This window comes from Cynocephalus volans, chromosome 8 (assembly GCF_027409185.1).
Source record: "Cynocephalus volans isolate mCynVol1 chromosome 8, mCynVol1.pri, whole genome shotgun sequence".
Taxonomy (NCBI): Eukaryota; Metazoa; Chordata; class Mammalia; order Dermoptera; family Cynocephalidae; genus Cynocephalus; species Cynocephalus volans.
In genome coordinates, this window is record NC_084467.1 from 95,371,891 (window position 1) to 95,399,747 (window position 27,857).

Sequence of the window (27,857 nt, forward strand, 5' to 3'; positions counted from 1 at the left end):
CCTACTTGGTAGGATCAGTGCATTCTGCACTTACCAAGGCCTAAACACCCATCACAAACAGTTGTGCCTGGTTAGGACAGCCATTTGCCTGTGGGCTAGGTTGCCAAAAGCTCTCCAGTCCCCTAAGGTAAAAACAATAAATATTCCTCTTTTCTACTGAGTGAAAAACCCAATGAGCAACAGATACAGAAATCAGATCAAAATGTGGGTGATTTTATTGATAAAAGCTAATATATATTGGAAAATGTGGCTTTAGGTTGTAGGCTCCCCTCTCCTCTCCAGCCCCATCACCCACTAGTCCCACCCACCCTCCTCGCACCAAAAAACAAAAACACCATCATAGCCCTCCCCCTTGAAGACAGGACCTACTCTGCTTAGTTTGCCCTATGAATAAGAGTAGACCAGAAAACAACCACCCTCTTTGCAGGTAAGCAGGCCTCAAAAAGAAGACCAAGAAGTTAAGTCACATATACTCCAACAGAAGTTCTTCCACAGGTAAACATGAGGTAAAGGGAGACAGTGTATCCTACAAAATCTCTCTCTTATAACCAGAGTTGTTATATTTTCAGTGCCTAATCAGGGCTTTAAATATAGTATGTTTTGAATAAATGTTGAATAGATTAATGAAAGAATGAACTCTACTTCTGAGTGAACAAAATACAGTTTTGAACTTGCAGAAGTTAGGAGTGTAACAAAATAGTTTGCACTCCTGGGACATGCAAACCAAAACAGCTGGAGGTCTTGAATGAAAGGAAATGTACCAGGCATAATCTAATCTCTTAGGAATGCTCATCTTCATCATTAAGTCCTCCTGCTATTTGGCTCAAGATGATTCTCTGCCCAGCCTCCTGGATGGTTCGGGTAATGCTACTATAGGTCTTAGATGAAGAATGTTGGCTAAGATGAAATATTGCTTGATCCTAAACTATGCTGGCTACAAGTGTTCACCCCCTCTTCAGACTTGCCCACATTAACATGAAAGATTATGTAAGAAAAAAAGTAAGCAAGATTTAATTAAGACACATGTGAGTTTTAAAAGGTCCTTGAAAAACATCTACATATTTAATTTCAGAGCAATTTGAAATCCCAAATGCTTTTTAACAAATTCTACCTGAAATTCTTTCATTCTCCTGTGTTTATTGGTAGTAATAACAGCAATTATAGTGTATTTAGTTATTTGTACATTCCTAACTATTTGAGCACTAGCACTGGACACTGTGCTGGTCCCCAGGAATCAGCAGTGAATAAAATGTAATTGGCCTCTGTCATCATGAAGCTAAGATCTAACAAGAAAATCAGTCACAAAACAAATATTTATAAGGATGAGTTGTATAAAAAGGGAATTTGAAAACCAAGAAACAAAAGACAAAATGGCAAGTTCTCAGTCTAGAAAAAAAGATGGGGTGACAAATTCAGGGAATGGAAAAATACCCAATATGGCTGCTGCAGGATGAGCGAGAGAGGTGAGTTGAGGCAGGGAAGGACAGCAGGGGCAGATCACAAAGGGCCTTACTCAGAATTTTTGACTCCATCTTCAGAGCATGGGGAAGCATTCTAGAGGTTACAAAGGGGTGCAGGTGATCATATCAGTGTTTTGGGGTTTTGTCTTTGTTTTTTTAAGATTATCAGTAATGAAGTTGGGAGAATAGACTGCTGTGATGTAGAATGTACATAAGGAGACAAATTAGGAGGCAGTGGTCCAAGTGAAAGATGGCTGGGGGTTGGGTACAGATGGATCTAAGACATACAATGAAGGCTGAGCACTATAAACACTTGCACTAAGTGCTTGACGCGTAGCATGAAGTAGCTACTTTTATTCCATTTTACAGATGAGAAAATAGATTTAAAGAGGTTAAGTAATTTCCTCAAAGTCATTAAACAAATAAGTGCCTGAGATTAGAATCATAAGTAAATGACACCAAAGTCCTTATTTTTAACCAAGACTTGGGAAATTTACCTTTTTTGTCAACTGGAAATGTTTCTCTGCAAACTATATGGCAGAATGTTAACAAGAGCTGCAAAAATGTTTATAACCTTTGACCTATATATTTCACTTTGGAATATAAAGCTGAAGAAAATAATCCAAAAGCAGGTAAAAGTCTGAACAAAGACATGGATAATCATTCTATCTATAAAAGAGAAGAACTAGAAATAACCCAAGTGACTACATAAATAAGGAGCATATTAATAAGGGGAACTATTCATCATTTTCACAGCTACATACCATTCCATTATCACTTCCTATGTGACCTTGAGAAAATTGCTCAGTAGCCTCTAAAACTTCTCAGTTGTAATTCTGCTCTCTTACGGGATCTCTCAATTACCTCGAAAAACATGCATGAATGCTACTAAACATAATAGTATTTAGCAGACAGATTGTTTTTTGTCACTCTCATTAAGAGTTTACAATGTGTGAAGCTTTGAAGCTGTACATTCTCTTATCTAATCCTTACAACAGCCTACAGCATAGACAGTGCTGTCCTCAGGAGGAAGCTGAGGGAACAGAAAGGTGAAAAAGCCTGCCCTACATTATACAGCTAATTAGTAGCAGATACAAAATTTGAACTCCAAAACCTATGTCCTTTTCACATGCTACCCCCAGTTATCACAGTGAAACTGGAGGCTCAGCGATCACTGAGCTTGTTAGTGATAGAGCCAGCATTTGAATGCAGGTCTCCCAATTCCAGGTAGAGCATTGTTTTGTCTTTTGTGACAACGACTGCCAACAGACAGATAAATCAACAGATAAAAATATGTCAAATCATTTTTGAAAGCCATAATATTCCAAGTCTTAGATTCAATGAGTCTAAATAAAACAACTGCAGAAAGATAGAAAACAGAGAAGAAAAGTTTTCCATAGACCAACAAAAGGATATAATCCCAGAGAACTGTGGGAAAACCCCTACACCATGGGAAGAACTAATGATGAGGTGGGACAGAGGAAGGGAAAGAACCTCACATTACTACTAAGTGCCCACTACATCCCTTATGCTGTGCTAGGTATTCTGCTCATCTGAGTTCAACTTGCTCTTCACAACACTCGGCAGTAAGAATAATCCCCATTTCACAAGCAAGAAAACTAAGATGTTAAGGAATTAAGGGATTGGCCCACAGCTGTTCAGCTAATGGGGTATGATTTGAACACAGTTCTGTCTGATGGTAAAGTCTATATTCTTTCAATATACCATACTGCCTCCCTCTGCAAGACAAGTGGCAGAATATTATAATTGTTTCATTCTGTGATTAAGAAAGACAATGAAGGAGGCAGTTCTAGATGGCTGACTTGAGGTGCCCAACTCTTGCCTCTGACGCAAATAAAGTCCAAAACAACAAGTGGATAGTCACACGTTGAATAGAGTTTTTGGGAGAAAATATCAGAATTTAGCAAAAGATGAGCTCCCCCAAGGTTCAGAAACTTGTGATGGCAGCATAGGAAGTGCAGTACCCAACCAAGATCAACTCAAACCAAGAAAGACTTCACTTCATGAAAAAAGGTAGGAAAAGGGAATCCTGAATGGTCTCCTCTTATGCAGCACATACCTGCAATCCAAGCTACAAGGGGGCCATGTGGCCCTTGCAGTCCAGGATCTCAGTGCAGGGAGTTGTGGGGAGCCCACACAACTGCACTAATCCAGAGAAAGAGTTCATGCTGAGCACCCCCCCCCCTTAGCTCCCAGGCTGCCACAGGATGCCATCATTTTGAGATCAGAGCCAACACCCAAGAGCATTTTTTCCTGGGGCCCAATAGGCCCAGAATCTTCTCAGCCATAAGGCCTCTCATCACACCATGACTCAGCGCCCAAGCTAAAGCAGTGCCCTTCACCCCTGGGAACAAGTGGTCCACTGTAGTGCAGAAGCCAGCCCCAGGATAGAGGAAGTCAATGCTCACCCTTACTGGAGTCAAAGAGCTGACCAATCAGGGCCTTTTGCACTGGAAGTGGCCCAGCTCTCTTCAGTGGAGCACCCCTGCACAGAGTGCCACTAAAGCTAGAGCAAACCTGCCCAGAGCCACCCACTCCAGCTGGGAAACTGTGGACCACTTGCTTGCCTCTCTCATGGACAGAGCCCCATCTATAGCAGCAACAAGCCTATCCAGGGCCACCCACCCCAGCAGGGGAACTTCAGAGTGGCCCAGCATCTCTCCTGGGGATGCAGAGGCCTGACCACAACCCCAGCAACCTTGTGCAGGGCGGCCCACTCCAGATAAGCAGCTGCAGAATAACCCAATCTCTCTCTTGGGGGTGCAGGGGCCTGTCCATGGCCCTGGCAACTTTGCCCTGAGAGGCCCACTCCAGCTGAAGAACTGTAGAGCTACCAAGCATCTCTCTTGGGGGCACAAAGGCCTGTCTCCACCCCCAACAACTTTATGCAGGGCAAAACTCTCCATTTAAAGAGCTTCAGAGCAACTCAGTGTCTCAGTTGGGAGTGTGAGGGCCCATCCATGGCCCCGGTGACCTAGCCCACAGCAGCCCACCCCAACAACAAAGCTACAGAGCACCCAAGAATCTCTTTTGGGGTGTAGGGTACTGAACACAACCTCAGCAACCTTCCCCAGAGTAGTCCACTCCAGCTGCGGAGGTACAGAGCAATTCAATGTCTTCTTGGGGGTCACAGGGTCTCACCCACCACCCAGGCAACATTGCCCAGAGTGGCCCACTCCAGCTGAGGAGGTACATTGCCCAGAGTGCCACAGTGTCTCTCTTGGGGGCCAGGGTCCTTCCCACAACTGTAGCCATCTTGTCCAGAGAGGCCTCATACAGCTGGGGCAACCAACATGACAGCACCCAGATACAGAAAGCAAATATTATTAGATCTAAAGGGAGAGATAGATCCCAATACAATAATAGTTGGGGATTTCAACACCCTTCTCTCAGCACTACACAGATCATTTAGGCAAAAAGAAACACTGGATTTTTCTTTTTTCCTGTGACTGGCTGGTAGAGAAATATTGGACTTAAATTGCACTATAAGCCAAATGAATTTAACAGACATTTACAAAACATTTCACCTGACAACTGCAGAATGCACATTCTTGTCATTAGCACATGGATCACTCTCCAGAATAGACCACATGTTAGATCACAAATCAAGTCTCAAGAAATTTTTAAAAACTGAAATCATATCAAGTATCTTTTCAGACCACAATGGAATAAGACTAGAAATCAATAACAAGCAAAACTTTGGGAACTGGACAAATACATGGAAATTAAACACCATACTCCTGAACAACCAATGGGTCAAGGAAGAAATGAAGCAGGAAATCAAAACATTCATTGAAACAATGAAAATAGAAGTACAACATACTAAAACTTATGGGATACTGCAAAAGCAGTAGTAGGAGGGAATTTTATTGCAATAAGTGGCTACATCAAAAAAGTAGTAAATAAACAACTTAATGTTGGTACCTCAAGGAACTGGAAAAGCAAGAACAACACAATACCAAAATTAGTAGAAGAAAAGAAATAATAAAGATGAGAGTGGAACTAAATTACATAGAGGTCAAAAAACAATACAAAAGGGCAATGAAGCAAAAAGTCGGTTTTCTGAAAAGAAAACAAAATTGACAAACTATTAGCCAGAGTAAGAAAACAAGAGAGAAGGCCCAAGTAACAAAAATCAGAAACAACGAAGGAGAGATTACAACTGAAACAGAAATACGAAGATTCATCTAGAGGCTATAATGAACACTATACACCAACAAATTGGAAAAGTTTGAGGAAATGGATAATTTTCTGGACACATACAACCTACCAAGACTGACCCAAGAAGGAAAAGAAAGCCTGAACAGACCAATAATGAGTAACAAAATTAAATTAGGAAATGGCAGTCTCCCAACAAAGAAAAGCCCAGGATTGAATGGCTTCACTGCTGAATTCTACCAAACATTTAAAGAATTAATACTAATTCTTCTCAAACCATTCAAAAAAAAAAATATCAAAGCAGAAGGTATTCTCCCAAATTCATTCTATGAAGCCAGCATCACCCTGATACCAAAATCAGATAAGGACACAACAAAAAAAGAAAACTACAGGCCAATATTCCTGACATAGATGCAAAAATTCTCAACAACATACTAGCAAACCAAATTTAACAGCACATCAAAAAGATTATACACCATGATCAAGTGGAATTTATCCCAGGCATGCAAGGATGATGAAACATACACAAATCAACACATGTGATAAACCACATCAACAAAATCAAGGACAAAAACCATATGATCATTTCAAAAAAAGCAGGAAAAGCATTTGATAAAATTCAACACTGCTTCATGATAAAAACTCTCAACAAATTAGGTATAGAAGGAAAGTATCTCAACACAATAAAGGCCATATATGACAAATCCACAGCTAAGATCATCCTGAATAGGGAAAAGTTGAAATGTTTTCATCTAAGAATGAGAATAAGACAAAAATGCCCATTCTCACCACTCTTATTCAGCACAGTACTGGAAGTTCTAGCCAGAGCAATTAAACAAGAGAAAGAAATAAAGGGCATGCAAATTGGAAAAAAGGAAGTCAAATTGTCTCTGTTTTCAGATGACATGATTTTATATAGAGAAAAACCTAAAGATTCCATCAAAAAACTTAAAATTGATAAATAAATTCAGTGAAGTTACAGGCAGACAAAAAAAAGAATTTTTTGATTTGAAATGAAAAAAATCTAAGAGAGACAGCAGACAACCTTAAGCACACAAAGATCTGAATCATGGGTATTCCTGAAAGGGAGGAGAAAGGAAAAGGCATGAAGAATACATTCAATGAAATAATAGCAGAAAACTTTCCAGGTATAGGGAGAGACACAGACCTTCAGTTGCAAGAGGCTCCAAGATCCCCAGATTCAATCCATAAAGGTCCTCTCCAAGGCAAATGATAGTCAAACTTGCAGAACTCAAAGAGAATCCCAAAAACAGCAAGAGGAGAATGCAACAGAATCCCCATCAGACTAACAGCAGACTTCTCAATAGAAATTCTACAGGCCAGAAGAGAATGTGATGATATATTCAAAGTACCTGAAGAAAACCTGAAAGCCAAAAATACTATACCCAGCAAGGTTATACTTCAGAAATGAAGGAGAAACAGACAAATAAAAACGATGAGAGTTTACCAACACATGACCAGCCCTACAAGAAATTCAACAGAGCTCTGCATCTAGAATCCAAAAAATGATGATTGCTACCATGAATACACAGGAAAGAGCAGAACCGACTGATAGAACAAAAATAAAAATGAGAAAGAGAAAAAAACTGTACTCTGCCACTTCCAAAAACCAACCAACACTGAATACAAACAATAAAAGAAAAAGAAATAAAAAATACTTAAAACATCCAAATGAAAATTGATAAAATGCCACAAGTAAGACAATAAGTTTCAGTAATAACCCTAAATTAAAAGACACAGACTGGCCAACTGGATTAAAAAGCTAGACCCAGCTACATTCTGTCTACAAGAGACACACCTCACATGTAAAGACACACACAGACTAAGAGCGAAGGGCTAGAAGACATACTATGCAAATGGAAATCAAAAATGAGCAGGAGTAGCTATTCTTATATCAGATAAAATAGGCTTTAAAACAAAAACTATATAAAGAGACAAAGAAGGCCATTATATAATGATGAAGAGACCTATCCAGCAAGAAGACATATCATAAATATATTTGCACCCAGAGCACCCCAATATATAAAGCAAACACTATTAGACCTAAAAAAAAGAGAGAGAGACAGACCCCAATATGATAATAGTTGGGGACCAAAAACCAGACAAAGATAAAACAAAAAAAGAAAACTACATGCCAATATCTTTGATGAAAATAAACATAAAAATCCTCAGTAAAATATTAGCAAATATAATACAGCAACACATCAAAAATATACAGCACAATCAAGTGGATACAAGGATAGTTCAACATACACAAATCAATGAATGTGATACACCCCATCAACAAAATCAAGGACAAAAACCATATGATTATCTCAACAGATGCAGAAAAAGAATTTGACACAATTTAACATTCCTTCATGATAAAGACTCTCAGAAAATTTTGTATAGAAGGAAAGAATCTCAGCATGATAAAAGCCATATACAACAAACCCACTGCCAATATCACCCTGAATGGGAAAGAGCTGAAAACTTTTCCCTTAAGAAAAGGAACAAGACAAGGATGCCCACTCTCACCACTCCTGTTTAATATAGTATTGGAATTACTAGCCCGAGCAATCAGGCAAGAGAAAGAAACACAGGGCATTCAGATTGGAAAAGACGAAGTCAAATTGTCCCTGTGTGCAGAAGACATGATCCTATACATAAAAAAGCCTAAAGACTCTACAAAAAATTCAGAGTTGATCAATGATTTCAGTAAAATTGCAGGATATAAAATCAATGACAAAAATCAGTAGCATTTATATACTCCAGCAACAAACTCGAAGAAGAAATCAAGAAAACTAACCCATTTACAACAGTTGCCAAAAAATAAAATACCTAGGAATCAATTTAACCAAGGAGGTGAAAGACCTTTACAAGAACTACAAATCACTGTTGAAAGAAATTAAAGACAGAAAAACATGGAAAGATATTCCATGCTTTTGGACTGGAAGGATTAACATTGTGGACATGTCCATTCTACCCAAAGCAATCTACAAATTCAATGCAATCCCCATCAAAATGCCAATGACATTCTTCACAGAAATAGAAAAAGCAACCCTAACATTCATAGGAAAAAAAAACACCCCAAATTGCCAAAGCAATCCTGAGCAGAAAAAAATAAGCCGGAGGCAAAACACTACTCGACTTCAACCAAAACAGCACGGTACTGTCATAAAAACAGATACTCAGACTAATGGACCAGAATAGAGAACCCAGAAATCAACCCACATACTTACAGCCAACTGATGTTTGGCAAAGGCACCAACAACATACACTGGGGAAAAGACTGCCCCTTCAATAAATGGTGCTGGGAGAACTGGACATCCATATGTAGAAGAATGAAACCACACCTGTACCTCTCGCCATATACCAAAATCAACTAAAAATGGATTAAAGACTTAAATATAAGGCCTGAAACTATAGAACTCCTAAAAGAAAACATGGGGAAACACTTCAGGAACTAGGGCTGGTCAAAGACTTTATGAATATGACCCCAAAAGCACAGGCAACAAAAGGAAAAATAAACAAATGGGATTAAATCAAAGTAAAAAGCTTCTGCACAGCAAAAGAAACAACAGTGAAGAGACAACCCACACAATAGGAGAAAATATTTGTAAACTATGCATCTGACAAAGGATTAATATCCAGAATATACAAGGAACTTAAACAACTTAACAGTAAAAATAAAATAACCCGATTAAAATATGGGTGAAGGAGCTAAATAGGCATTTCTCAAAGGAAGATATACAAATGGCCAACAAGACACATGAAAAAATGCTCAATATCATTCAGCATCACTCAGGGAAATGTAAATCAAAACCACATTGAGATATCCTCTCACTCAAGTTAGACTGGCTATTATCAAAGACAGAGTAGCAAATGCTGGCAAAGATGCAGAGAAAGGGAAACCCTCCTACTCTGCTGGTGAGGACTGCAAATTGGTGCAACCATTATGGAAAATGTTATTTGGGTTCCTCAAACAACTACAAATAGAATTACCATATGATCCAGCAATTCCACTGCAGGGTATATACCCAAAGGAATGGAAATCATGTTGAAGGGATACCTGCACTCCCATGTTCACCACAGCTCTATTTACAATAGCAAAGAGTTGGAACCAACCTAAATGTCCATCATCGAATGACAGGATAAGGAAAATGTGTTATATACACTCAGTGGAACACTACTCTGTCATAAGAAAGAATGAAATACTGTCATTCACAGAAACATGGATGAACGTAGAGAAACTCACGTTAACTGAAATATGCCAGGCAAAGAAAGAGAAATATCACATGTCCTCACATGAGTGGAAGCTATAAAACAAACAAATTTGAAAAAGAAAGATATAACAATCACAATAATACACTGAACTTTCAAAAGGAGAGAACAGAACTGAGGTGGGAAAGGAGGAAGGGGATGGAGAGTAATGGAGGAATTGGTAAAGGGCCATAAAAAATGATTACATTGTAATCCTGATTTGAGCATCACATATTGAACACAGGTATTGATATTCTACTCTGTATCTCATAGACATGTACAATCAACTATGTTACAATAAAAAAATTTTAAATAAAATTAAAAATGCTAAATATGACTAATTATCAGGGAAATGCAAATCAAAACCACAGTGAGATATCATCTTGCCCCAGTTAGAATGGCTACTAACAAAAGACAAAAAATAACAAATGCCGGCAAGGATGTGGAGAAAGGGAAACTCTTATACACTGTTGGTGGGAATGTAAATTAGTACAGCCATTATAGAAGACCGTATGGAGGTTCTTCAAAAGACTAAAAATAGGGTCACCATATGATCTAGCAATTCCACCACTGGGTATTTATCCACAGAAAAGGAAATTATCATACCAAGAGATATCTGCACCCCCATATGTTTATTGCAGCACTATTCACAACAGCCAAGATATGGAATCAACCTAGGTGTCCATCAACAGATGAATGGATCAAGAAATTGTCATATATACACACAACAGAACACTACTCAGCCATGAAAAAGAATGGAATCCTGTCATTTGTAGCAACATGAATGAGCCTGGAAGACATTCCATTAAGTGAAATACATCAGGCACAGAGAGATAAATACAGTATGTTCTCACTCACATGTGGGAGATAAATAAATAAATGAGTTCAGCTTTTACAAGTGGAGAGTAGAATTGTGGTTACTGCAGGCTAGGAAGGGGAGGGAGGATACCAAGTGGTTGGTTAATGGTCACGAAATCACAGCTAGATAGGAAAAATAAGTTCTAGTGGTGTACAGTAGTGCTAGACATTTATAATTAACAATAATTTATTGTATTTTCTCAAATGGCTGGAAGAGAGGAGCTCAAATGTTCTCACAAAGAAATGATAAATTTTTGCAATTACAAATTTCCTAACTACCCTGATTTGATCATTACACATTGTATGCATGTAATGAAATATAGCTATGTACCCACTCATATCTACAATTTCAGTTGTACATTTCAATTAAACAAATTTAACCAAAAAAATTATCAAAACTAAAAAGGACAAAAAATGTAAAACCTTTTGTAATCTGTAAAGTACTATGTACATATTACCTGCTGTGGATATTCACATTGAAGGTCCAATCTCAAAAAAACAAAAGACAATAAAATGTAGCATTCTTGTCTAACCAATATTAAGGCTAATGTTAGGGATCCATTCCTGGGAGTACTCACTCTGTATCAGGTACTGAGCTATGAACAGAAAGTTAAGAAATAAATGGTCCCCAATTTCATGGAACTCACAGTCTAGGAGAAATAACATGGTGACACTAAAATATACATTAATATTCTCAGGAATTTGGGATGCACTTTGTTATCTGGTTTAAAATAGCAAAACTTCAGCTCTGTTAGGAACTGAGTAATCCCTTTAAGCATTGGATCTTTGATTTCATAATTTTCATTATTTAATCATTTTTATAAGCTTTGTCAATTCTCCCAGGACATTCTGAGCTCCAAAGTCTGAGACCTTGCATTCCCAGCCCCACTGATTCCTCTACACTACTGTATCCAAAAAGAAAAAAAAAGCTAATGAGAGAATAAGGTCTTTATAACATGTGCTTTACATGAGAAAATATGAACTGAAGCTCTTTCTTTTTAAAGAAAACTTTAAAACTTTTAAACTTTCTTTTTACAGTTTTTTTGTTTTGTTTTGTTTCTTTAAGGGGGTGAACATGACTTAAGCTTCTCTTGAGGGCGCAGGTCATTAGTATTCTGTTATGAGAAAAGTCATGGGCTATGATTCAGGAAATCTGGGCCTGGACTGGTTCTGCCAAACCAAGTGGTCAAATCACTGCATATATCAGGGCTTTAGACTGCTCATTTCTAAAACCATGTTGCTGAACTACAATGATCTCTAAAAAATTTTCCAGCTCCATAATTGTGTATAACTTTTTGAACAGTAAAGTCAGTTACTATAATGATTCATTCAAAGAGGACCATCCTTCCTCAGAGTTTTTTGCAGTATGTGAAGTAATTTGGCTGCACTCTCCATAACCCAAGATTAATAGGATTTTTTAGTTGAATCCATGCTTTTACAGTTTTTACTATTGCCAATTTAACTTTCAGCTATCCATCTTTCTCATTTTTACTTAAAACCTGTAATCTCCTTGGATTTAGAAAAATCTTAATGAAAAGGAATGGAACCTACATTTATTGAGTACCTCCTAAGTCTGAATACTGAATTAGACACATCATATGCATTACTTCAATTAATTTAATCTTTCCAAACACTACAAATAGATATTATCTCTATTTTATAAATGTGGAAACCAAGATCAGTGTGGTTAAGTTGCCCAAGATTATAAATTGTATAGCTATGATTCAAAGCCAGGTTGAGATATCCAAGCCCATATGCTTTCTACTGCACCATGCTGCCTCACAAGCTTATTAAAATAGTTGGTTCCACCTTCTCTTTTTTATGATAACCAGTCTGATTCATGAGAAATTGGTCAACAGACACAAAGAATGATTGCATATTGTAATGATGAACAAGCTAACTATACTGATCTAACCACCACACATTCTACACAATCATTGAAAATCAACATTGTACCCCACATGTATGTATAATAAAAAATTGAAAAATAAAAAAAAATTTTTAATTAAATAATAAAAGAGTGGGTTAATTAAAAGTCCTTAGGCTTGAAATCAGAATCTAGGAACTCTAAAGATTAGCATAAATGAAGTTTAGCTTGATGCATTTACATGAAGTTTAAGAAATATATTTTATCTCCTGCAGAGAGGTGAGGGCATTTTTGCTGTTACTGTTTTTTAAGTTTATTTATTTTTCATTTAGCTTATTTTATGTAAAACCTAAGAGAGCTTTAGGTAGTTGCCAAATGGGCAAGAATGTCAAACAGTTTAGTGTTAGCTAGACAAGTGAGAAATTAATTTACATACATCATTGAAACTGGTGAACTATTTATTAAACATGGAAGGGAAAAAATTGGATGCTTCACCAAAATAGGCATGTAAGAATCCTATTAAGTTATTTACCTTTCTCACCTTTTCTCTTAACTAAAGTTGTTAAATATAACTATATTCAAAAAGATTGAGAAGTCAATAAGGATTTCACTATTAGTGCCACTGCATAAATATTCTCAAGAGTCTAGCTTCTCATTTTAGAACCTACAAAGATTGAACAGTAATGTTAATAGCACATTCTCTTCTTTAAACAGTGTCTCTGAAAGTAACCAAATCTTTGTATTAGTACTCATTCTGAGCTCCAAAGCTCTCAATTCCTGCTTCTCCCTTACTGAGAATGAGTTGCTATATTCTTCTCAATCCCAAAGAATAGTTTATGGGCAAGACTATCATAAATAGTCTGAACTCAGGAGTTTGTGTGGCTGACTGATTTGAGCTTACTAAACTTCCCTTAGCCTACAAATGTTTTCTCATAATTGAAGGTCAAATGCCAGAGAACATAATTTCTTCTGCTGAACCTTCATCTTGGAGCATCAATAAGTGCCAAAATTATTCTAGAGCCACTTTCCCTATCAGGCATTGCATATATGATTAAGAGAAAGTTGCACTATTGAATCATAATATTTCCAAAAAAAAAAAAAAAAGCTTGCAAAAATAATCAGATACTGTGAGCTGGTTGCAAGAGGGGACAGGCAGCCTCGGTACTGCCAGGAACTGAAAAATCGTGACTTGAGAGCCTCTAGTTCATTGGTGATGCTCACTCAAGTGCACCACTGGGCTCTGGAGACCACAAACTAAAAAAAGTACCTCTAGTGTATGGTGTCCAACTTCTCAGAATCAAAATCCTCATAGCAGCTGGTCTTCCCTGGGATTCTAATTGGTTAAATACCCGCTTCAAGATCGAAAATGCTTTCTTGAGAGTCAGAAGGCAAAAACTGGATACAAATGTAACTTGTAAAGTTTGGAACAGCTGCTACTTGCAGTAACAGTAATAATGGTCACCAATGGGGGAGGGTGTGATGGGATGGACTGAGGACAAGGCAAGACTCAGGAGGACTGGATGGTCATAACAAAGACTAGCTGAACTTGCAGCTACTGGGGGAGAGTTGGGGACTCAGTGAGTCTGGGATTCGGAGGGATGGAGTATGACTGGGGGAATGAGAGGAAGCCAAGACGGTAATATGAGGCACTGCAAAGAGGTGAATGAAAGCAGAGGCATGCTGCAGTGAAGGTGGACAGTAAAAACAGATTGCCAACCTCTCCAAAAATTCCCTGTAGCTCAAAACCAAGGGCAGGAAAGCTTGTGTGTGAGGGTACTCCAGGGATGGGGTGCCTGGCCCATGTGACATCACATGGTGAAGGGGAATTGAGGTGAAAGTGGAAATCCTGATCATAGATTCTAACAGGACTCAGAAGTACACAGCCAAATGGACCAGGGAGGGAGGTGATATCAGCTACCTAAAGAGCACAGGGAGGATAAGGAATGGTTGAGAGAGGGAGAGGTGGCAAGTCCGGAGGTGAGAAGGAGAAAGAGAGAACAGGACGTCACCTTTAGATACTTTACTTTTAGATGCTCATTAAGCAGTTTGACTCTTTATAGCCTTTGCTCTCTCAACTGTAAGATATTCAAGAGAATAGACCATCTGATGCTCCGGCCTGTACACCAAAGATATGTACTTTAATGTCTTCATTGCCAAATATAAATGTATAGCCAAATTCTGGTACTAAAGTTATTAAGAATATTTCCTCGTTGCTCAGAATAACTGTCTTGCAGAGATGTCTTTGCACATTGTTAATTTCACACACTCTCTCCCCACCCATTTATCTTTCTCAAACCTTCTTCCTCTCTAGTAAACACTCCTGTCTGTCCTCTTTATGGTCTCATCTTTCACCCAGCTGTATGCACTTTTTGCACCAGCTTTGTCCAATGATTTACTTCCTTTTTGCATTCTTGCAATAGCCTGACTTCCAAATCAAATCTATTTGCTTCCAGCCCCCCAAAAACAGAAACTGCATATGATTTATCTTTATACCTTCAGTTCCCTGCACATAGGAGGTACTAGACAAATGTCTACGGAAAGAAGAAAAATACCTTCAGCCATGCATACACATGAAAAAAATCCATTTTGTAACATTAGTGTCACATCAGCAAAACTAACCATCCATCCAGAAAAGCATTATTCACCTACCAAACACTTGCCATGCCCATTCGCTCTAACTCAAATGGATCCCTTTCTATCCCCGTTTTACAAGCGCAAGTCTGCGGTAAAACCCATGCTGTGTAGACTAAAAGCATCACAGGGTCAGGGACTGAATTTTATTCACTTTTGAATCCTCAGAATCAACTACAAAGTCTAATACTTAACAGACAACTTGATGGTTAATTAATGAACTCAATGCATAAATTTCCATTAAAACAGAAAGCAGAAGCACTATGAAATTACAAAAAAGCAGATAACCCACAAACTAATTAACTATAGAATAACTGAAAACAGGTTTTGTTATCTTAGATGTTTCTATTTTAAATACAGTAATTGTCAGTGCAAAATAATAAAATGTCATTTTACATTTGCAGAGCATGACTTGGAAAGTGCTTGCAAAAGGAAATTGCATTTCCTCATGCAATTCACCATCTATCCACTAAATTTGGCAGCAGGAATGGGAAACTTCGCTGAATATGGAATTAGGACAGTTGGACCCAAGTCCTGTCTTCACCACTTCCTGTCTCTGTGACCTTGAGAAAAGCCCTTTAGCCAGAGCACATCTCAATTTCCTCCTCTGTAGTGCAGTGATAAGATCTTATTCTTCCTGCCTCATAGACTTATGAGGATTTGGGGCCAAGAGTGGGGCACAAGTGCAGGCAGAGGAGGAAGGAAACAATTCTTACTGACTAACAGATTGCCTGCTACGCACCAGGCACTTAAATATACTACTTCTCACCACAATCCTGCAAAGTAGGTTTTCTATTTCTTGCCCATCACATGAGGAAACTGAGATTCAACAAGAAACTTTCACAAGGTCACAGTGTTATTAAGTGCTAGAGGTGGAATTCAACCATTTCTGCCTACTCCCTGATCTTCATGAAACAATAATGCCTCCTAAGATCTAAATATGTTAAAAATTTTTAATTGCTATTTAGCATATTATTTTGTATGCAAGTATTTGCTCCTATTGCTGAAAGTATAGAAGGCAGAGGCAAAGAGAAGCAGAGACTTGCTAAGGTCACACAGCCTGTCAGAGACACAGCTTGGACTAGAACCCAGGACTCCTGAACTAAATAAAGCATTTTCATTAAACCATCCTGTCCCCCTGCTCCCAGGAAAAGGCATAGAGAGACATGATGCTTGTTTATTCAGACCAGCTGTTACAAATCTATTTTAAGACAGGCACTTTGGAAAGCATGGAAGGTGAGTATCAAATGCATCATTAATATTCCATATTAATTGACCCTTTAGGGAACTCCCATGTGAGTAGCATATGCTGCTGGTTTCCTGTTAAGCAAGCAACTCAAAAGCTGACTACACCTTTTGCAACACATATTTTGAAAGCAAATTTAGACAGTAGCACAAAATACAGTTCTAAAAGAACTTTCCATGGAAATCAAAAGTAACTACTTCTTCACTATTCATGTTTCTGTCCAATAAATTCCTAAGATTGGGGAAAGGCAAAATGGAAACTTGTGATTTGGCTCTAACACCATGCAGCGTCTATGTTCACAGGAGGAAAGAATGAGATGTAATAATATTCCAAATAATGGCTGATAATAGGTGTCTGTGAATTTACAAGAAGTTATAACAGAGAGAGAAAAAAAAAGAATGATTTCAAAGCATGCCATTTAAAACAATGGTGTTCCTGCTTCCCAGGCAAATGTGGGTGCTACTGACTCCAGAACAGAGTTAAATGATGTGCTCAAGACCAGATGTCACAAGGCACTGTATTCAAAGCCAAAAGGACCAGCTACACTCACTCACTTTCCTCTCATTAACTTTCCTTAGTTTTTCTATCAGGCTTTATTTCCTTTTCCCATCATAAGCCTGTCAAAGGTCTAGCCCTCATTTTATGCTGAATAGTATGATAAATGTGTATAAAATCATCCAGTTTGTACACTGAATATCCTGAACCAAAATTATAACTATCTGACTAGTATGGGGGTGCTATTAACAACAGCCACAAAGCCAGAGAACACTCCCCCAAAGGAACACCACAAGACAGCAATACAATGGAGAAAAAGAAAAATTCACTCAGTTCATGTTCAGATATGCCAATAGCCTTGCTGAGTAGAATTCAGTTCACTTAAGTGTTCTAATTCTAATCTTGGCTCCACCATGAACCACTTGTTAGTACAAGTTACTAAATCCCTCAGCCTCACAGTATCTATCACATGGGGATAATTAACAGTGCCTACCTCAGGGTGTTGTGATGACCAGATGAGATAATGCATGGAAGGTGCTAGAAAAAGCGTCCTATGTTTCTGCAGAAGCAACAGTAATGGTTATGCTGAAAATAGTTAGCATCTATTGGGCACTGGTTATGTGCCAGTCACAGAACCAATTAAGTCATGCAGTCCTCACAACAACCCTAAGAGTTTCCTTTATTACATCTATTATTTAGAGATGAAGAAGCTGAAGAACACAGCCAGGTTCAGTCACTTTCTGAGAGTCATTCAGTTGGTAAGTGGTGGCATGCTATCTGCTGTAATTAGTAATGGCACTTAATGAATGGGTTTTTGGGGTTTTTAATGACAGAGACAGTGCCGAGTATGTCTTTTTTAAAAAATACATACAGATGTGTTTGAAAAGGTAGGAAAGAGTCACCATTTTCAACCCATTGATGAGTTTAATTTATGCCTATTTATGTATTCCTATTATGCATGATTCCCTGTGTCAGTTTCTAGAAATGTATACAAATGAATTAGCCTGTGAGTCTCAAGCAAGTCACAGACTGGAAGACAGTTAAGAAAAAAAAATGGCAAAACAGTGCAAGGAATGCTGTACTCCACCTATGTTCACCATTCACTATGGCACAAAACAGTCTGGTCAGCCACACTTGAGAGCAGAGTCAGGGAAGACCTACTACAAAGGTGATTCAAACTGAATCATTAAGCAGACAAATGAGAAAGGGCACTTCGAGCAGAGAAAAAGGCATGTGCAATAGTACAGAGATATTTAACAGCACAGTTCACTCAAGAAACCACAGAAAGGTCAGGAGTACAAGGTAGAGGGGAGTTGTGAGAGGTGAAGCAGGACCAGACCATGGGCCCTTGCATGCTTACTAAAGAGTTTGGATTTTATCCCACGGTCCATTAGAAACCACTAGTTAGAAGATGGTTGAGTGACCACCTGCCCCAGTACCTCAGGTGAAACCTTAGGAGTCTTTAGTCACTCTCCATCACACCTCATGTTCATCAGCAAGTCTTTGTGGCTCTACCTTGAAAATATATCCTGCATCATCTGAGGGAAATAATAGCATATGTGCATGCAAATGGGAAAGAGCAAGGAGAGAAGTGATGATGCAGGAGAGCATGGGGGTGAGAGTGAAGGAGGAACTGGCCTTTGCTGGGAGCACCATCAACTCACCAGTAGTACAGGAGAGAAAGCATCATCTACAGGCACAGATGCAGGAAGGTGGGAGCTTTAGGAAGCTCTCCTCAGATTTCGTCTGTTTTCTCAGTGGAATAGGAAGCCAGGTCACAAATAGGGAGGAAGAATGGAGAAGATGGTGGTGCAGGATCAAAGAAAGAAGAAAAGGTGCCAAATAGTCAACTGAGTGAGTCAGGAAATGAATGGTTGAGGGCAGTTCTCAAACTTTTTGGTGTCAGGACCCTTTTACACTCTGAAAACATGACTGAGAATCCTCAGAAGCTTCTGTTTGCAGGGGTTACATCTATCAATGTTTAACATATTAGAATTATAAACTAAGAAATCCTTAAAACACACACAAGCACACATTCCATTGTCAAACACAGCAATGACATCAGCAATATCACACAGCATTTGGAAAACTCCATTGTACACTCTTAAGAAAATTAGAATACAAAAGATAAATAATGTCTTAATATTATTATAAAAAGAGTTTTGACACTATGGAACCCTTAAAAGCATCTCAGGGACTCCCAAGAGTCTCCAGACCATACTTTGGGAACATCTAGTATAGAGAAACACAATAAGATGACTGGGTAGCCTAAGGTGCCCACTTAAGGTTACAGATCATGAATTTAAAGTGAGAGCAGTCAGCATGGTAAAGGTTTTCCTCCATCAGCTCAGCTGCAGGCAGGGAACAAGTAATGAGTTGGATTTAACCAGAGTTTGGTGTACCCAAATGAGCGGGACAAATGGAGAGAAGCCAAGGAAGTAATTATGATGGCTAAGGGATTTAAGCTGACTAGGAAGGAAATGAAGACATGAAGGCAGTGAAGAGGTGGCAGGACCAATGAGTTCAAAAGAATATTGGATTTTACGTATTAGTAGAATAAGTCAGAAAGAAAGGGGTAGTGAGAGAGCGGGATGCCTGAAACCGAGAAGACAAGGGTGACTAGTAATAACTTCAAACTCAACACCGAAAACTGAATGTGCTCCTTTCCCTCTGAAATCTGCTCCTCCTTTATATCCCCCTTCTCACCTGCGCCTGAAACCTGGGGCTCAGCCTAGATCCTTTCCACTCTCTCTGCACCTAAGAGGTCATAAAGTCTTGGCCATTCCACCTTTCACTACCTCTTTAATCTTTTTTGTTCCTCCCTATCCTTCTGATTGCCCCCTTTTTCTGGCCTCACCCTCTCTTGACTGAACTCCAGCAGGCAGCTCATGCCCAGTTTTGCCCCATCCAATCCATGCTTCACTCTCCTGTGAGTGAACTTTCTATCATGATCAGACTTCACCCATGAAGTGAAAATAACAATAGAGACAGGGGTACAAATCAGGCAGATGGAAGCTGTCAATGTGAATTTGGGGTCCGTCAAGGTAAGAAACGCCACAGACGTCATGAGATAATACAGGGAAGAGACAGAAATAAAAGGACAACTAAGAAGCTGGCAAAGGAAACAGAAGGGATAATGAGAGGTGTAAGAGAACCAAGAGAGTGTAGTGAAAGTAAAGAAACCAGGAGGAAGGGAGTGATCAATAATGTCGATTACCACAGAGTTTAAAATAATAAAAAGGGTCCACAGTATTTGAAAATTAGGAAATATGTTGCAACCTACACTGGATCAACTCCATTTGCATTACAAACAAGATATAATTTTCCCCCATCTTAAACAAGAATGCTTTCTCATTTTCCTCACCTGCAACCATGGGATTGTACTTCAACAATAAGTTTCAGTACTTCAGTCCTTTACCCCAGACTCTGGTTCCTACAGAACCCAAGTTAAACCACCAAGTCTGCAGATAAAACAAGTGTCTAAGATGCTTGAAGATGCCATAACTAATTTACATGAAAAGATCTTGATTGGTGTTGAATTTAAAAGTATACTGGCAGGTTATCCAAGAAAATAACAAATGGCAAAGAGGTAATTGACCTCTGAAAAGAAAGACTAAATAATGACATTATTCTGAACTGACTAAAATGTAACCAGCATGCTACTCTTTTTGAACAATGACAGCTTTTTTTTTTCCCCTCCCTTCTGTGTAACCCAATAATCTGCACACAACACCACCTTGTTTATGCGGCAGGGAATGCAGACATGTATTTGGAATGTACACCTCAATGCCAAAACTAATATAATCATAATTTTTAAAACAATGTATGGTTATGTATAGCAGAAATAAAGTTCTCTTTATTTGATAAAAGAAAAGTAGTAAAAGCATCAAAACCCAACTGGTTCCAGTAGCTTGGAAGGAAATCCTGGAGATAATAGTCGCGCATTCTTTTAGAAATGCTGCATCACCAATACTTGATGTTCAGACGACACTATTATGTCAAAAAACATGAAAATCAATGGCCCTCAGTTGAAATGGTATTCAGAAGAGTCATAATCAGAACAAAAAGAAGTTTTAGAAACATTAAATTTATTTAACATATATTCTTATATATGGATTTTTTTCACACATACACATACACATACATACGAGAGTACCATATGATAAAATCTAAAAGAGCTCTTTTAACAGGTATTAAAACGTATTAAAATTCTATGTGGTAAGAGAATAACCTTCTTTTTTTTTTTTTTTTTTTTTTTTTAAAGATGACCGGTAAGGGGATCTTAACCCTTGACTTGGTGTTGTCAGCACCACACTCACCCAGTGAGCTAACCAGCCATCCCTATACAGGGATCCGAACCCGGGGCCTTGGTGTTATCAGCACCGCACTCTCCCGAGTGAGCCACGGGCTGGCCCGAGAATAACTTTCTCTTGAACTCTTCTCCCCTACTAGTCTACCCCATTTTCCTGCTCTTTACAGCAAAATTATCCCCCAAAGAGATGTCTATACTTGCTGTCATGATCCTCTCCTCCTTTTATCAGGTGTTTGCCCACCACACCACAAAGTCCATTTTTGTCAAGTTTGCCAAGAATATTGCTTATGTCAATATTCTGTCTTCAGTCCCTACTTTATTTGATCAGCGGCATTTGACACATCTGATCCCTCCTTCTCCTAGAAATACTTTATTCACTTGGTTTACTAGAACCAGACTCTGCTGGTTTCCCTCCTACCTCATGGCCATTCCCTCTCACGTCATTTACAGGTTCTCCCCATTTCTCTCTCCTCAACGGCAGGTATGCCCCGTGGCTCACCCGGACTAATTCTCTTCTTTCTCCACTACTCCCTAGATGATAAAGTCTCATGACTTTAAATATCATCTGCACCCTGATGCCTCCAAAATGTTTATCTACGTCTCCAACTTCTCCAACTGCTGACTCAGCATCTCCTCCTAGATGTCTATGGGACATTTCAAACACAACTAACCCCAGATCTTTCTCCCCTTCTCCGCACATACACCCCCAAAGCTATTTTTCCTTTAGTGTTCTCCAATTCAATAAATGGCAAATCCATCATTCCAGTTTCTCAGACCAAAAGTTCTGGAATCATTCTCGATTCCTCTCTTCTCATACCCCTAATCTGAGTCCATCAATAAAACCCTGCTGGCTCAACCTTTAAAAGTTCTACGATTTCCACCAACTGCCCTATTGCTGTGGTCAGAGCTGTGATCATCACTTGCCTGAATAATGGCATTAGCCTATGTCCATCCTCGCTGCTGTACAATCTATTCTCAACACGGCATCCAGAGAAGCCCAGTTGAAAGTCACTCCTTTGTTCAAGCTCTCTGTTGACCTCCCATTTCACTCAAAGTGAAAGCTAAAGACCTTACTATAGCTCACAAGTCTTAAAAACCAGGCTCCCATTTTCTCTGTGACATTATCCCTAACACTCTTTCCCACATTCTCCTCCAGCCACATAGGCACATAGGCCTTTTGCTGTTCCTTTAGTATGCCTGCCATTTAATCTCCCTAGGACCTATGCACTTGATATTCCCTCTGCCAGGAATAGTGTTTTATTTCAAACACCTACTTTCCTTCATTCCCTTCAGGTCTCTAAGTGTTGCCTCCTCAGAGACAGCTTTTTTTTTCTTTTTCTTTTTTTTTTTTTTTTTTGACCGGTAAGGGGATCACAACCCTTGGCACGGTGTGGTCTGCACCACGCTCAGCCAGTGAGCACACCAGCCATCCCTATATAGGATCCGAACCCAGGGCCTCAGCTCTACCAGTGACACACTCTCCCGAGTGAGCCACGGGGCCAGCCCAGAGACAGCTTTCTTGACAACCTTTATCACATTTCTCTCTAGTCCTTTACCCAGCATCATAGCACCTTATATTATGTAATTATTTGCTTGTGGTCCACCTCCTCCACTAAAATGTAAACACCTTTAGGGCAGGAACTTTGTTGAGTTTGTTTACTGTTCTAAACCAGTGTCTAAAACAGTACCTGGCACATAGTAGGAACTAGTAAATATTTGCTGAAGGAGCCCTGGAAGCCTGAATAATCCCTTTTAAAACAACTAAAAGTTTACACATATTGTACACAGTGGTCAGTAAACTCATTGAATATATTACTCCCACTCTAAGCTACAGAATACAGCAAAATTGAAACTTTCAAAATAATAAGACTATAGTGATCTCATCAGTGACAGATCTGTGGTTGGTTATAGGCATTCACGGATACCTTCTTAACCACTAAAAACATCAACCCAATAACCCATGCTTTTCCACAAAGACTCCCCTGGTACAACTATCACTGCTGGACTCTTCTCCAGATTCATTTACGTGCTTTGTGTCTTGACTAGAATACTGTTTTGGGTGAAAAATAAATCTGTGTAATATATACAGACACCAGATTTCTTGGATTTTCACTTACCATCAGAATTTTATTCAACTTTATTCTTTATAATAAAAGGAATGTGTTAAATGTATAATTAAATGTGATTAATGTTTACCTCTTTGACCAATTATAAATGAAAATAAAATCTAAGTCAGTATTAAACAAGTGTACTTATTTTTGAACTGAAGATCATCCTCTTATCAAGATGGCAAGACAAAAAAGAGGCTAATGTCCACAGCCAGGAAAAACAATAGGTAAGAGCACTGGGATCCCATTTGTGCTTCTATTTTGAAGAATAATCAATATACTTATTAAGATTCCAAAGGCTCAGTTGGTTAAAATGCAGCCTTATAATACCAAGGTGAAGGGTTTGGTTCCCAATATCGGCCAGCTGCCAAAAAAAAAAAAAAAAAAAAGATTTTTGTTTTAAATTTAAAAAGAAAAGATTCCAAGATCCAAACCTATAATTGAGCAATCACTATTTGCAGTTATTTATTTTTTCACATTAAAAGAGGCAGAAGGTTAACAAAAGAATGAAAGAACATGCAATTCACTAGAATAAACACTGTTGTTAAGAGGCTAATCATTTTACAGCCTCTTTCAGAAAAACTAAACAAGCAATAAGCAAAGCATCAATAAATTAAAATTTCCTTTGTCAACATCTGTTCATAATAATCTCAAAATGCCACAAAACTCTGAAGTGAGAGCTTCCCATTATTTCCCAGCTTAGGAGATCATGTACTATAAAGAAATAGTCTACTTCAAATTAATATCTTCAACAGAACCTAAGTCAGGTAGGCAGAATAACTCAGACACAGCAAAAAGCCACAAGTACTAGAAATGACATCTCTAACTTCAAAAGAGTAAACTCTGCTGGGACCCATGTTAGGATTGCACTAGGTTAATAGGTTATCCACTATACAAGGATACTTCAAAAAGTTTAAAGATTCATATTATCTTTTAACTATATTTTTCCATGAATTTTTGAAGTAACCTCATATGGTATGAATAGAGCTGACAGGGTAGGAGTCTTACAACCAGCAGCAGCTAGAATCTTCCCCCAAAAGACATATCAGTAGTGTCAGTAATAAGAGGCAGAACTATTTAGGAATGTCAGCCCAAAGGAACTTGTAGAACTTTGCAATTATTTGAACATTTTGACTGTAATCCATTACTCTTCATATGACAATAGCAGGAAACATTTTAATAAATATTTGCTATTAGCAAAATTACTTATGTAATACATGTATATTAAGTAATATAAGTAATATGTATAATATGTACACAGTATGTGCTAGGCACTGTAGGCATGTTAAATATGTCCACTTGTTTCATAAAACCATTTAATAAGTCTCATTTAAGAATTTAACGGCAATGTGTATAATACAAACTCAACTGCCTAGCACACAGCTGTTCAAAGACCTTACCTCTCCACAATGTAGCCAAATATCAAAAAGAAAGCAAAAACAGACACCACCATATTCAGGTACTAGCCTTTCAGGATTCACATTTGAGAGAAGCTCTCACTCACAGGACATTACAGGTGAAATCACACTGAATTTGGAACCAGAAAGCTCAGGGGTGGTTGCACTGAGAACTCAAAAGCACAACCTAAGGAAGGTCATTTAGCTGTCCTACTTATCTCATTATAATCTGGTGGTTTATCTGATAGTACAGTGTAATAATTCCTTTAGGGCAACTATCCTGGTATGTTCATTGTGGTACCCTCAGTAGGGAATAAAGCTTTTAGAGCATTGTACGTGCTCAGTTTTCATTAATGATGCTTATAATGACAATCCTTAGTAATTAAGAAGATTAAATTACATCTACTATCTTCTAAGAGGTGAAGAAAGAGCAAAATACATTTGAAGAGATTTTCAGCCATTGTTAACATTCAAATAAAGCTTTCAGGGTTTAAAAAAAAGAGGGAAGGAGCTCTTCAGCTGTCCAGAAAACTGATTGTTGAGAACAACTTAATGAACAACTGCTGAGAATTCCAGGAAACTGAAGTTTCAGGAAATGTACATGTACTATGCTCCTTTCTGGTGGGCCAATACATCCTGACCCATGCTGCCTTATGAGGCTATAGGCAAGGTAGAAAAGGGGATGTGTGGGACTGGATAGCCAACTGACCGCAGCTCCTACAGAACTTTATGGTGGGAGCTGCTGTCCTGAACAATGCAAGTGTCGGTTAAATCCCTCAAAGGGATATCTACAGTTGGGACAACTCTGAAAGGGCCTATAAAGTCAGCAATCACCATGCAGGTTTATGAAAGGGTATAAAATAATTTTCCTAAATTTAAATATGAGGGGTCCTCAAAAAGTTCATGGAAAGATTCATTTTTTGTTTGGCTTTTTAATGAATTTATTTTTAATGGAAACATATTGATTGTATTTATGTGGTACAGAGCTGTATTTCAATACATACATACAATATGTAATGATCAAATCAGGGTAGTTAGCAAATTCATCATTGCAGAAATGTATCATTTCTTTGTGATGATGACACGTAAACTCCTGTCTGCTAGCCATTTGAGAATATACAATAAATTATTCTTAATTAAGATGATTAGCACTACTGTACGCCACTTAGAACTTATTTTTCCTATCGACCTGTAATTTTGTGTCCATTAACCAATCTCTCACTATCCTACCTCCCTCCATGCATGTTCTGTATTATCTTTTAATTCCACCTTTCCACAAACTTTTTGAAGTGCCCTCTTAGGTATGGTTCTCACCACTTACATGCCTATTCTTTCTTGACTGTACACCAACAGGATGAAGGCAGACAAGCAAGAGATGAAGAATCTGAAGGGCAGAGGGACCGTGATAAAACACTGACACGGAGAATCAGAGATGAGTGTGTGTGCTCTCACTTTAAGTACCTAATTATTAAATCACATTCTCGCTAAAGTCAGTTCCTTCTCAAAAGGCACTGCTCTGGTCGCCAAGTAGCTGAGGCTCTGTATCACACACAAGATTAGTGCTAAAATGTGTCATGGAGGGGACTCTTTCCCTTTCAAGTTGAATGTGTTTTTTTTACATTGTGAAAGAGAAAAAAGAGGTTGTGACTCGTCTTTCACATCCTTCTGTACAAAAACTTTCCAACAGAACCAAGAAACTACTACGTATTTCACCGAACTGTGACTTTTGAGCTGACTCGAGGGTGCACAGAGCCTTCCAGAATCGCATTTTTCTTGAAACCCTCAAAAAAGCACCTCCAGGCAAGGCTCCAGCCTCAGAAGCCAAACATGCACCACCCCACCTGAGCAAAGCACTAAATGAAGGAAAGCGGAATCTCTATGAAACTTCTCACTTCCTGTCGCTGCTCAGAGGCTGGACTCGCTCCTTCTCACATGGTTTAAGAAGAGCTGTAAACACAACCATCTCGCTGGCCAGCTGGCCACAAGCTCAGGGGGCCTTCAGGGGCAGCCTTTGTATTCTGCTCCCTTTTCCTCCCTTTGGCCAGTGTCATTCCTATACAGATAACGGGACCGAACGCCCTCCACTTCCTAGAGTCCTCATTGATGTCATGGTTCCTCTTTCAGGAAGATATGGGGACAAAACGCAAAGCGAAAAAAAAAAAAAGACTAAAGGCAAAATCACCCCAGCACCTCGGTTCATCCCTCCCCACCGTTACTGTAGAAGAGCTGGATCACAGTCCCTCTGCCGCCCTATACATACATATATTTACACACAAACACACACGCAGAGTAAGTGAAGGGCACCCTAAGACAACTTATTTTGTCCCGCCTCAAGGAAAGCTTTTACAAAACCCTCACACCATCTCCGGACGCAAGGCTTTAGCAATCAGCCGAAGAGCTAAGCCATTTCAAGCCAAGACAGGAAAAGCCGAAGTGATCCCCAAAGCGGCAGGCTGGGAGGCAGGGCAAGCCGAGCGCACCTAGATGTTTGCATTCACACAAAGAAATTAGCCGGATGATTAATGGGACATGCCGGCTGGAGGCGGGGGCGCGCGCGCCGACCGCCCTACCTGGGACATCTGCGGCCTCAGGTTGATCTCCTTCAGGTTGATGGAGTGCGCCCGGAGGTTGTTGAGCAGCTGGCACAGCAGGACTCCATCGCGCAGGGTCTGCGCCAGGTCGAACACCTGCGCCGAGTCCCAGGTCACCCGGTGGTTGGCGGGCAGCACCTTGCAGTGGATGAGCCACTGCGCGCACTGCTTCCACGGCTCCATGCCCGACGGCTCTGGGACGCGGCCGGGCCGGGGCAGGCGGCGAGGATGCGGCGGCCGCCGCCGCGGTTCCTCCGCGCCCCGCCGACGCCGGCTGCTGCCGGCCCCTTGGCTGCGCGGGTTCGAGGGAGCAGGCGCCGCGGCCGGCGGGTCGGGGGCGCCGCGCGGGGCTCGGCTCGGGTCCCGGGGCCGGTCCGCCGCGGCCCGGCAGCCGCTGCAGCGAGTCCCGAGCGCGCTCTGTGCGCCCGGCCCGGCTCGGCGGCGGCGGCG

General features: G+C 39.5%; 1 protein-coding gene across 1 annotated transcript in view; it reads right to left on the reverse strand.

Annotated features, from left to right (window-relative positions):
* VAV3 (vav guanine nucleotide exchange factor 3) overlaps positions 1 to 27,590 on the reverse strand; it is a 350,390-nt gene extending 322,800 nt beyond the window's left edge. Inside the window, exon 1 of the mRNA XM_063105113.1 lies at positions 27,387 to 27,590. Within this exon, the coding sequence (XP_062961183.1) occupies positions 27,387 to 27,590 (204 nt within the window). The remainder of the gene's footprint in view (positions 1 to 27,386) is intronic.
* Positions 27,591 to 27,857: the final 267 nt, after the last annotated feature.